The 11,177-nt window shown below is 39.9% G+C and overlaps 1 protein-coding gene across 1 annotated transcript; it reads left to right on the forward strand.

Moving 5' to 3' along the window:
• Positions 1-592: 592 nt before the first annotated feature.
• MIS18A (MIS18 kinetochore protein A) lies at positions 593-10,954 on the forward strand. Its single transcript, XM_036070960.2, has 5 exons — positions 593-990; positions 3,427-3,493; positions 7,216-7,338; positions 9,587-9,683; positions 10,461-10,954. Exons 1-5 carry the CDS (start codon positions 645-647, stop codon positions 10,539-10,541), a joined length of 714 nt encoding a protein of 237 aa, XP_035926853.2. The 5' UTR covers positions 593-644; the 3' UTR covers positions 10,542-10,954.
• Positions 10,955-11,177: the final 223 nt, after the last annotated feature.

The raw sequence follows: 11,177 nt of genomic DNA on the forward strand, positions 1-11,177 counted from the left end.
ATTGGAGGCTGTGACGTGGACACGGCACATTAGAGTTAAAGCATTTTCAAGCCTATCATCTCACTTGATCCTCGTTAACAACCCTGGTGCAGTACTGACCCATTTAATCCATCAAGAATCAGACTCAGGGAGAGCAAATAGCCTTTCCACAGTTTGCTCCATGGTTACCACTTCGTGGCACACCGACCCACTGAACTGGATTTGTGAAGACAGGGCCGAGAAATCTGTTTTAACCAGCTTCCAGGTGACTCTTAGGCACGCTACAATTTGAGGGGCTGTAGCATGGGGGGTGGGGGAATGAGGCTGTAGAACGGTGTGTTCCCCAACTCCTCTTCTCTGGGCGGGGTGTGGGGCGGCGTATTCACTTTAGTAACTAGTAAAGGGGGCCCAACACCGCTCCCCAAGTAGACTGGCCGCCAGACATTTCCTAAAAACGGAAAATCTTGACTCAGACGCAGAGATAAACTGTTGCGGCTCAGCTCGACAAGGAGCATGCGCACTAGCAGGTTGCCCGCTGTTTGTTCTCCTGCAGGCTCCGCCCCCCAGGCCACGGCCCCTTTCCGGCCTCGGCCTCCTCGCCCCGCCCCGCGCAGGCGCAGTCGCGCATTTCCCGTGGCGCTCCGCGGCGCGGGAGATTTGCAGGAATGGCGGGCGCTTGGTCATCTAGTTGTTGCAAAGGATGCGCTTCTACTAGCTGTGCGTGTGGCGGTGACAAGGGCAAGTGGGGCGACTCCTCTCTGTTGGGCAGGCGGCTCTCGGAAGATTCGGGCCGTCACCAGCTGCTGCGGAAGTGGGCAAACATGTGGAACTCCGTGAGCGGGGACGCGTCGGTGGCCTGTGTAGAGGGGACGCGACGCGAGGAGGCTGCAGAACCCGCCGAGGAGGAGGACAGGCCGCTGGTGTTTCTGTGCTCCGGCTGCAGGCGGCCGCTGGGCGACTCGCTGAGCTGGGTGACGAGCCAGGAGGACACCAACTGCATCTTGCTGCGCTGTCAGTTGCCGCGCCTGGGTGGGATGTAGGGGCGGGGGTGAGGGGGTGGGGAAGAGCTTGGGGCCGCCTTCTTTCCAGGTGTGCTTCACCTGGACGGCCCGGGAGGAGAAGGGGCGGGGGTGTTTTGGGGCTGTCCAGGGTTTTTAAAAGCGGAAAAATCTGAGAAGGTGAGCTGTCCCAGGAAAAGGGGAGGAGGAGGGTCACCCCTGCACCTTGGGCTCACGAGTGATGGGTCCTTTTCTGGGGTTCCCCCAGCCCAGAAGAGCAGCGCTTCAAACGGCATCTTTGTGAGCATTGCTCAGTAAAAAATGACCTACTAAACTGTAAGCATTTGGGGTGTTGCCACTCTCTATTACTCCCCACAGAAATTAACTTAATTCGTAAATAATATTGTTAATGGTTTATTTAGGAAATTAAGCTTTTCAGTTACCTGATTCCTGCAGGGGGATGTCAGAATTGATTTTTCTTATCTTATTAGTTGTGTTAGTGGATGCCTTTATTCTGAAGTGTTAACAACCATAGAGTTGTCAGAACACATTTCTATCAATTTTTTTTTAAAGGAAACTTTTAATAAAAACAACAATCTCTTCAAAATTGGAGAGGAAGAGTTAATAGTAAAAAAAAAGTCAAGAAGGTGGCTTGAGTTCTAGCTTCTAATACTGGCTCTGCCAGTTACCTGTATGTTTCTCTGCTATTCTCTCATATTGTTGATTTCATAGTATTTATTTAGGGGAGTGGTTCACATATGTTTTTCTGAATGGGTGTAAAAATGGCTATTCTTTTTGGACTTGTGGCTTTCAAGCTCAAGTTTATGCTCTCAATTCTATAAATATTTTGGCAGAAATTCACCAGGGAGATACTGTTAATCCTTCCAATCTGTGTCTGTTTTTTTTTTTAAATGATTATAAGCAATTTTATTTATTTTTAAAGATTTTATTCACCCATTTGACAGAGAGACAGCTAGAGCAGGAACACAAACAAGGGGAGAGGGAGAAGCAGGCCTCCCGCCTAGTGGGAGCCCGAGGTGGGGCTCCATCCCAGGACCTTGGGATCATGACCTGAGCCGAAGGCAGATGCTTAACGACTGAGCCACCCAGGTGCCCCGTGATCTGTGTCTGTTGATAGAGGTCTACATTGTTTCCAGAGTTGCTGCCATTAGAACAGCATGTACGTGGGTTGAGATTTTTGATACTGTAGGAGAATCTCTTTTTTTTCGTAGGCAAGAAGTAGTATGTTTGGAGTTAAATCTTTCATTTTGCTTGTACTTTCTGTTTTTACAGCCTGTTTTCTATCTTTTGCCACATGCTTTTTCTTTTTTCTTTTGTTTTATATATAAAAACACTTCTGTTATTTACTTTTTCTGTATCAGTTTTTAAGTTTTAAAAACTATCAGCTTTAGACAATTTGGTTTACTCCCCCCATTCAGCACTGCTGCCATGAAAGATAATGAAATGAACTCTTGGGTTAATTTCTATTCCCTCCTGCCTCAGTTTGAGTTAGTTTGATTATTTTTACTTTGTCAAGGTTTATAACATTTAAGTTCTGTTCTGTAGCCTTAGCATGGTCATTGAACCTTAATGTAACATTTGTATGAATTTGTTTTTCAACTCTAGGACTCTTATTAATACAAGAAAGCTTATTAATAGCGTTCTCATTTCTGAGTTGTTTATTTCATTAATTATCATCAGTAGACCCTCTGCACCCTCCCTCCCCAATCCCCAAGAAAACTTCAATTTTGAGTGGTTGAAAATGTCTTTCTGTTCTCTTTTACATGAATGGCAACTTGACTACACATACAATTCTGGGATCACGCTCTTTGCTTTTTCCTGGCAGGGAGCAGCTAGTGCAAAGGCCCTGAGGCTAGTATGGACATTTTAGGTGTGATGTCCCTTCTTCATTTCCCTCCATCTCCTATCCCTTCATTTAGTGTATCCTGGACCTGGATCCTCTGGGAATGTTTCCTGCTTCTGGGGTCAACTGTGAGCCCATCCAAGTCATGGTCTAAGTAGAAGATTTTTGTCCAGGTCCCTGAGAGCTCTGCATTTGAAACCTGGGGATGTATACATTGGCTTTTAGCATCTTTCTTGGGTTTATCCCAATTTTATTATACCTTACAGGTATTCTTGGTAGTCTGTGATTGAGGTTCTAATTGTTCCAAGTTTTACTGGCAGTTGAATTTTCCCCTCTAATTTTACTCATTTTGTTAACATCAGTGGTTTTCAGGGAAGAGAAAGAAATAACTCTCATTCTGCCATCTTTTTTCCAGAAGACCTCTGTACATTTAGTTTTGAACCACCTTTGTGTATATGTGACTCTGGGCTCTTATTTTTTCTGGTTCTCTGAGTTCTAAAGTAAAAATTGAATTAGAGGTTCTCTAAATATCTGCAGGTGTATTATAGCAAACCACATTAATACATTATTGTTACTTTGCTCTAGGTGTTTCCTGTAATGTTTCTGTGGATAAGGAACAGATACTATCCAAACGTAAAAATGAAAATGGTTGGTGAGTAAGGCTATTATCTGTGTGAGTATGTGTATTAGAGAAATGTTTATTTTTCAACTAAAAATCTTTAATAAGATCATTACCAGTAAGATTAATTGGGATAAAACTTTCTTCGTGGTGATCAGTATAGAATCAGTCATTTTAATGTATCAATTCTTGAGTGATGGTGGTCGTTTTTAGATACTGTGATGAAAGAGTTTCTAAATTTCTAAAGTCACATTCTGACACTCTCTTTTGGGTCTTTGGGCTTAGTGCTAAAGCAAATTGAAAATAAAAGTAGAAAAAGAAAATACCTGTATCATAAAATCTCAGCCAAAGTGTGCCTTAGGCCAACGCTACCTACTTTTTTTAATGTCATGTTACGCATAGAAAATGCTAGTATCACACTCACAGGCATGGACATGTGGCCTGTTGAGGTAAACGGACAAGGCTGCAGGAGGCCAGAAGCAGCCAGCCCGGGGGCTCCGGCAGTCCCAGGCCCCGTGCCGCCGCTCCAGCGCTTGAAGGGATCACCATCTTGGCGTACCTGCCACCCAGTGCTACAAGCGGCATCCTCAGTAAACAGAATGGGAGGCTCTGCCTTATATAATTGTTGCCCAAAATGTGTCTTAACTGATCTGTGAAGTAACTTTAGGTGGTATACAGATGACTAAACAGAAATTAATAATCATGTATGTTTTTTTAATGTGTGTTTTAAAAATACTGGTTTTTCATTTTAAAGTAATGCTGGAGTTTCCTTTTCAAATAAAGTGTATTTCAATTTAAAAAATCACTCTTTTTAAGGAGAATTAACAACAGTACAGGTAGTATGTGGATGTGATGGAAACGGTGCTGCTGGCACGCAGGCGACCTCAGTTTGGAAAACCAGCCTTAGATCATTTCTCCTTCTGTAGATGAAGAAAGTAAGGCCTGGGGAGATTAGAAGTTTGCTAAAACCACAGGACTGTTTAGTAGTTAGAGCGAGGATGGTGCCTGTGTTTCTCCTTCCTTCTTGCAAACTGTTCTTTCTTCTCTCTTTCCAGTTTTAGTCATTTTGATGCCACTTTCACCAGTTTTGCCATATCCACATACCAGCTTTGCTATCATCTACTTAATACCTTTCATTACATTGACTCAGGATTTTTATTTAAATTTATTTAAAAAGGAATCTAATATATTACTGCCATATTATTTGCTTGAACTAGAAATTAACCACAATGAAAACAAATGTTATTAAACTCTAGCAGAGATGCTATCAGCTGGCTGGTTCTGAGCCTAAGGTCTGTTTTCTCACTGTTAAAAGATTTGCAGCTGTGAGATTCTAGTTAAAGACTTCCTAGCACTTGACTGAGACTTTCTTCTTTTTATAATCAGGATTGATGGGGAACTGAAAAGGGGAATTGACTCCTAACTCTGGGAGCCAGTGTTATTTAGTCCTGTTTACTGGTGTCACCTGAACCCATCATTTTTGCCACGTAAATTCAAATTCAAGATATTCACTAGGGTCCCATATTCCACACTTGGGGAAATACCGTATTGCCTTGGGATGCTCGTAAGTTTTTGGTAGGCCTGACTGAATAGCCACCTGAGCCCTCCCACAGCCAGCCAGCAGCATTCGTGGGTTTTAGAAATGTGTCGTGAAGGTAGCAGCGCTGTTTCCTGGGTTCTTTGTGTCATTCGTTAAGGTTCTTACACACTAACTCATTTCTGGTTGAAAAATCACCCTAGGATTTCCAGCACTGCTTTCTCAATATTGTCGTTCAGCGTTAAGGGTGAGTTCTGGCCAAATCCTTGCCAGCGGTGAAAACAGAAAGACATTGCAATAAGTTGCTACTCTCTTCATTGTTCCTCAAGACCACTCTGGAAGTGTGAATGGGTTTGCATGTATTCGTCAGTGGTGTTTACTTTGATTTGGGTAATTTGGCATAAAACAGTGTTATCTCTTGACCAGTGTTGTATCCTTTTTGGTTGATTACACCGGCATTATATGTTAGTTCACAATCTTGGTAATTGTGTATGGCCGCCTCATAAAGATTATGAGGTTCGAGATGTAGTATGGACATTTTCCTGTTCACTGTTGGTAGTGTGGATAGGGTTCCCTCCTGGGCTTTGCTAAGAAATATAAAAATATATATATATATAAATTTAAAATACTAAAAAATATATGAAATATGTTTTTCAATATAAAATCATATGGAAGCTTAATATATGATCAGTGGCATATTATCTAGCTAATTATATCACCAGTAAGAACTTATAACTTATTGGGCATTTTGTTCTTTGTTCCATATGTAGCTGCAGTAGTTAAAAAAGTCTCTCAGTATCTTAAGGTAAATGATAATGCAGTCTATAATATGTTGTTTGAGTTTTGGTTGGCTCCATATTTTTGATAACAGGAATAGCTCTGTAGTTATCACAAGTGTCTCAATACCAATAGGAATTATATTGTTCTTTTGAAATAATAGCTATCTTTTGTAATGTATGTTATATTATGATCACTAGATTTAGATCTTCAGTTATCAATTTGCTATGTGTTGGGACTGTAATTTATTATAGATATTTATAGAATGGCAAATTTGAATAGGTCAACTTGACAAGGCATTTGGGTGACTGGATTCTAAGATTTAAAGAAGACGTGAATTGACATTGGTGGGGGAGATTATATTCAAATATGCAGAGCCTGAGTTGAGAAATAACTAGAATGAAGGAACAGTTAGGTGGAGAACTTGGATCATTAAGTAAAATATTTGTGAGTTGCCTGTGTGGAACATATCCGTAGTGGATAGAAGAGTGTTAGGTCAAAGTATAATTAAAAAGAGAAAGGCAACCCTAACAGACACGTGATGAGCACACGTCAGAGATTTATTTAACTCATTACTGAGGGAGTCAGAACATGGCAAAGCTGGTTTAGAGAAGGATGCTCTCTGTAGAACAAATCTAGTTACTGTCCTATAGGACACTAGAGCCTCAGCCTTTGAGGTTACCTTTTCTACTAGCAGAGAACATTTGCATCTCTACCAGACTAAAATTATTTATAATTTTACAAATTATCAATCTTATTAATCTTCTTTCTGTAAGTTATCATCTAACTTCAGAGAGTCTGGGCCCTAATCAATAGTAAGTAGTGAGCAACCAATGTTACCTTCCAGTAGAGCAAAGTGTGGCCCACAGGCCAGGCACTTATTTTTGTAAATATATTTTTATTGGAACACAGACACGTTGCGTGTTCAGTTACGTATTGTCTGTGGCTGCTTCTGTGCTATAATAGTGGAGGCAAGTCATTGCAGCAGACACCGCATGGCCTACAAACCTGAAAGATTTGTTCCCTGGATCATTACAGAAAAAATCTGCCTCCCTGCCCCAGAGTGTTAATGATTCTTGGTGGGCTTGTTGGACAATATGACATTAAAAGGGCATGTGGAATCCCTATCTTATTTTCAAATTTTAGATAATTTTTCTTAATACCAGATTGAGGCATTTACATTCTAGAAAAACACCACATCAGTATCTTCTCTTGTCACTTTTCTGTATGTCCCATGTCACTAGGTGCTGAAGGCACTGTAGCCTGGAGGTGACTGTCTACATTTCTAATATCAACATTTTACTATCATTTTTTTCCTTCTTTATACATATGACTTAGTAGGGTTGGAATAACATATTTTAGCAACTTAAACGTTAAGCGTTTATGGGTTGTAACAAGTTGCTACTTTGTTTGCTAAAGCAATGGCCCTTCTTCCTTGCAGCATTCTGGAGGCTCTGTCCTGCACAGGATGCTCGCTCAGGCTTGGCTACATATACAGGTGCACGCCCAAGAACCTAGATTACAAGAGAGACTTGTTTTGCCTCAGTGTTGAAGCCATTGAAAGGTAAGTGTGCTAAATAAATGGATACCTCATAAATGATTTCTCGGAGTTGTTTGCAGAAAAATTGATAATGAAAACATCAGCACTACATCAACACTATTTGGTTAAAATATATTTTCAAGTAATAATTTCTGACAATAAAGCCAGTGTGATTTTTTTTTATTTGTTTTGACCTGATGTATTTGGTATTGGAAAATCAAACATTCTAAATTGTAAGGAGAAACCACTGTGAGAACATTTTTCAGAGTAAAAATAGGTTCAATTTTCCCTAAAAGTTGAATTTAGTTTAATAGGATTTTTTAAGCAGTTGTGTGGATCAATATGTGTCGTCCATTTTATTACCTGCCCCCCGCCCCACCCCGGTTTTTAGCCGCCTAGAATATCATGAAGAATTAGGAATTTCAAAACTGATTAGGAAACAAGTCCCTTTGGTGTTCTAGAAAAGCAGAAATACAGTCCAATTAGTTTCTTGCGTCTGGTAAAGAATCACCTGTTTTTTCTGAGGGATGCAAGGAAGTGCCTTCAGTCTCCAAGATTTCTATAGAAAGTAAACGTTTGGAAACAAGGCAAATAGGAGGCTGATGACAGATGTCAGTTAAAGAGTCTCAGATAGCATTCATTCATTCATTCATTCATTTATTTATTTATTATTAAAGATTTTATATATTTTAAAGAGAGAGAACACACGAACAGGGGGAGGGATAGAGGAAGAGGGAGAAGCAGGCTCCCCACTGAGCAGAGCACCTGATGTGGGACTCGGTCCCAGGACCCTGGGATCATGACCTGAGCCAAAGGCAGACGTTTAACCGACTGAGCCATCCAGTCCCCCAGGAGTTTCAGATATCTTAATGGCCTTCTAATTCATGAGCCTTTTTAAATAGGAAATACAAAATTAAGTAACTCATCTGACCCCAATGTATTTTCACTTATCCTGCAAAAGATGTAACCCTCAAGACTTTAAAGATGCCCAAAATCCTTATATATCAGGAAAGAAGAACAATTTAAGAAGAGGAGAATTTTGGGACGCCTGGGTGGCTCAGTTGGTTAAGCAGCTGCCTTCGGCTCAGGTCATGATCCCAGAGTCCTGGGATCAAGTCCCGCATCAGGCTCCCTGCTCAGCAGGGAGCCTGCTTCTCCCTCTGCCTGCCACTCCTCCTTCTTGTGCTCTTTCTCTCTCTCTCTCTGACAAATAAATAAATAAAATCTTTAAGAAAAAGAAAGAAGAAAAGAATTTTAATGCCAAGGAAACTGGTTGGTTTTAGAAGTATTTATTTACAGTTTTGGGGTTTTTTGAAAGATTTTATTTTTAAGTAATCTCTGTACCCAATGTCGGCTCAAACACATGACCCCAAGATCAAGAGTCGCATGCTCTAAGGACTGAGCCAGCCAGGCGCCTCCATTTACAGTTTTGAAAATTACTCAGTGCCACTTCATTTCCCACCTCATCTCATTTTTCTTTCCTAAACAGGATGTTAATTGCCTTCTGCCATTTCGCCTTCCATGCCATTTTTTAGAAATAAAATCACTAAGGCTTCCAAGGGAAGCTTGACCTTATTTGACAAAAGAAGTGACCTGCTGAAGTTGCTACATGTGATGAAAGACTTTGGAAGAAATGCAAATTAATCAAGTTTTCTTTTCGGAGAAATACTAGCCTCTTCTTTTTTCCCATTTAGATTTACTAGGTTACCAACACTGGGCCTGTTTTCCTTGTTTCCAGGCCAATATTTATCTTATCTCATATTTTCTACACCACAGCATCTCCTAACTCCAGAGAGCAGAGCAAAACATAACTTGGAGGATAACTGTTGGCGTTGCCAAATCAAAGTAACCGAGAATTGACTCCATACATTATTTACTAAAAGTCAAATTTGAAAGTACACATGTTCCCAACAAGTTATAGAAAGCAAAAAAGCAGGGGCTTCTTCAGGATCTTTTAAAACTTTTTAATCATAGAATTTTGAACTATGAGTGTGACTGTTTTGCCACTCGGTTAACTAAAGAGTAAGTTTGTGCCAGTAATGAAGTACTTAGAATATTGGACAATATGTAGGAATGCCTGGACCAAGGTGTTATGGAGAAAAACTTGATTTTATGTGGTACAACTTCCTGTGTGGTTGCTATTAACAAAAATAGTTATTTTGTGTTCATTTGGTACAAATATATAGTGTAAGAGTTTTAATGTTATTAACTAACATGATTTTCATATTTGTCCCCTTTTCATATTTTAACTTTGTACCGTGTTATACTGCAGTTATATTTTAGGGTCCTCGGAAAAGCAAATTGTGTCAGAAGATAAAGAACTTTTTAATCTTGAAAGCAGAGTTGAAATAGAAAAGTCTCTAAAGCAGGTAATTCTGTACTTTTCGTATCTTTGTATGTTCCTGTTAGTGAGCAAGTGCTCCTCCACAAATAACCCTCAGAGCGGCACCTGTTTTGATCTTAGTACTTTCCTGGTAAGAGGGTGCTTATTTTATCTCAGTTGTTAGTAAAGTTGATTTTGGGGGTTAGCCAAACTACAACTTAAGCTAAAGCTTTATCAAAAAAATTATAAGACCTTTCATGTCTCATCAAAACCATATATATTCTAAAACTAGTAAACTATATTTCATTTGATTCAATTCTTATGGTATAAACAACCTGCAAATGTTTTTGAATGTTAACATCTTCTCATGGCCCGATCGGCAAGATACCCATGAGTGTATAAAAGAGCTCTACGTTAGAGGTTGAGAACTACTGATAATAGAATGCTGCCTTATCAGGGTGCCTGGGTGGCTCAGTCGTTAAGCGTCTGCCTTCGGCTCAGGTCATGATCCCAGAGTCCTGGGATCGAGCCCCGCATTGGGTTCCTTGCTCGGCAAGGAGCCTGCTTCTCCCTCTCCCACTCCCCATACTTGTGTTCCCTCTCTAGCTATCTCTCTCTCTCTGCGTCAAATGAATAAAATCTAAAAAAAAAAAAAAGAATGCTGCCTTATTTACATAAAATTTAGTTTATGCCTCTAAATAATTTCACGTGTAATGCATAACACTCATAAATTTTATTAATGATATATATTTTAATCATTTAATCATGTGTGATTTTAATCATAATCCTATGTGTATCTGAAAATATTTTTTCAATTCAATAGATGGAAGATGTTTTGAAAGCATTACAAACAAAGCTGTGGGAGGTTGAATCAAAATTGTCCTTTACCAGTTGCAAAAGCTGAAATCTCTTCTACGTGCCCCGCTCTGGACTCCCTGCTGATGGACACTTCTTTCATATGTAGCAATTCTGGTTATCATTTGATTTCACCTAGAATGGAAGGAATTCTCAATGGCCGTATGTATATGTGGTATTCTCTTGTATTGATCAAGTGAGAAGGATTGTAGAATTACTTCCATGATATAGTCAGTGGTAAAGAAATGGTTGTTTTCTGAAGTTGAATTTCAAAGCCATTTTATGATACTTGCTGAAATTGGAATTTAGTAGTTTTTGCTTTGATAAGAAACCACCATGATTTTCTGAACTGTTATCTCTGTATCGAATTCATTCTTTTCCTTTAAAAAAAATTTATTCACCTTTAATACTTTGGGAAATATTTAGTATTGAATGGCGTGAAAATCTTAAGAGGTTTTTCCACCCACTGTGTGATTGAATCTCTCTGAAAACAGAAACATAAAGCTCTCTGAAGAAACTGGTCCATTGAATTACTTGTCAGAACTGTTTGAAAACTTGCATAGGAGCGGAATAGCGTGTATTCTGGTGGTAGTAGAATTCCACTTGATCTGTTTGTTTACTACTCTGTGCCCCACAAAATCTGGAGTAATATTTGAAGAGACTAGCAGTCATCTCAGGGTGGGAT

Source organism: Halichoerus grypus, chromosome 1, assembly GCF_964656455.1.
Source record: "Halichoerus grypus chromosome 1, mHalGry1.hap1.1, whole genome shotgun sequence".
Classification (NCBI taxonomy): domain Eukaryota; kingdom Metazoa; phylum Chordata; class Mammalia; order Carnivora; family Phocidae; genus Halichoerus; species Halichoerus grypus.

What these genes read in the sequence shown, in the direction of transcription:
- MIS18A (XM_036070960.2), top strand. Translation starts at nt 645, where the DNA reads ATGGCGGGCGCTTGGTCATCTAGTTGTTGCAAAGGATGCGCTTCTACT. An exon ending in CGTAAAAATGAAAATGGTTG is followed by an intron (nt 3,494 to 7,215) that starts GTGAGTAAGGCT and finishes TCTTCCTTGCAG; the next exon opens with CATTCTGGAGGCTCTGTCCT. An exon ending in TAGAAAAGTCTCTAAAGCAG is followed by an intron (nt 9,684 to 10,460) that starts GTAATTCTGTAC and finishes TCAATTCAATAG; the next exon opens with ATGGAAGATGTTTTGAAAGC.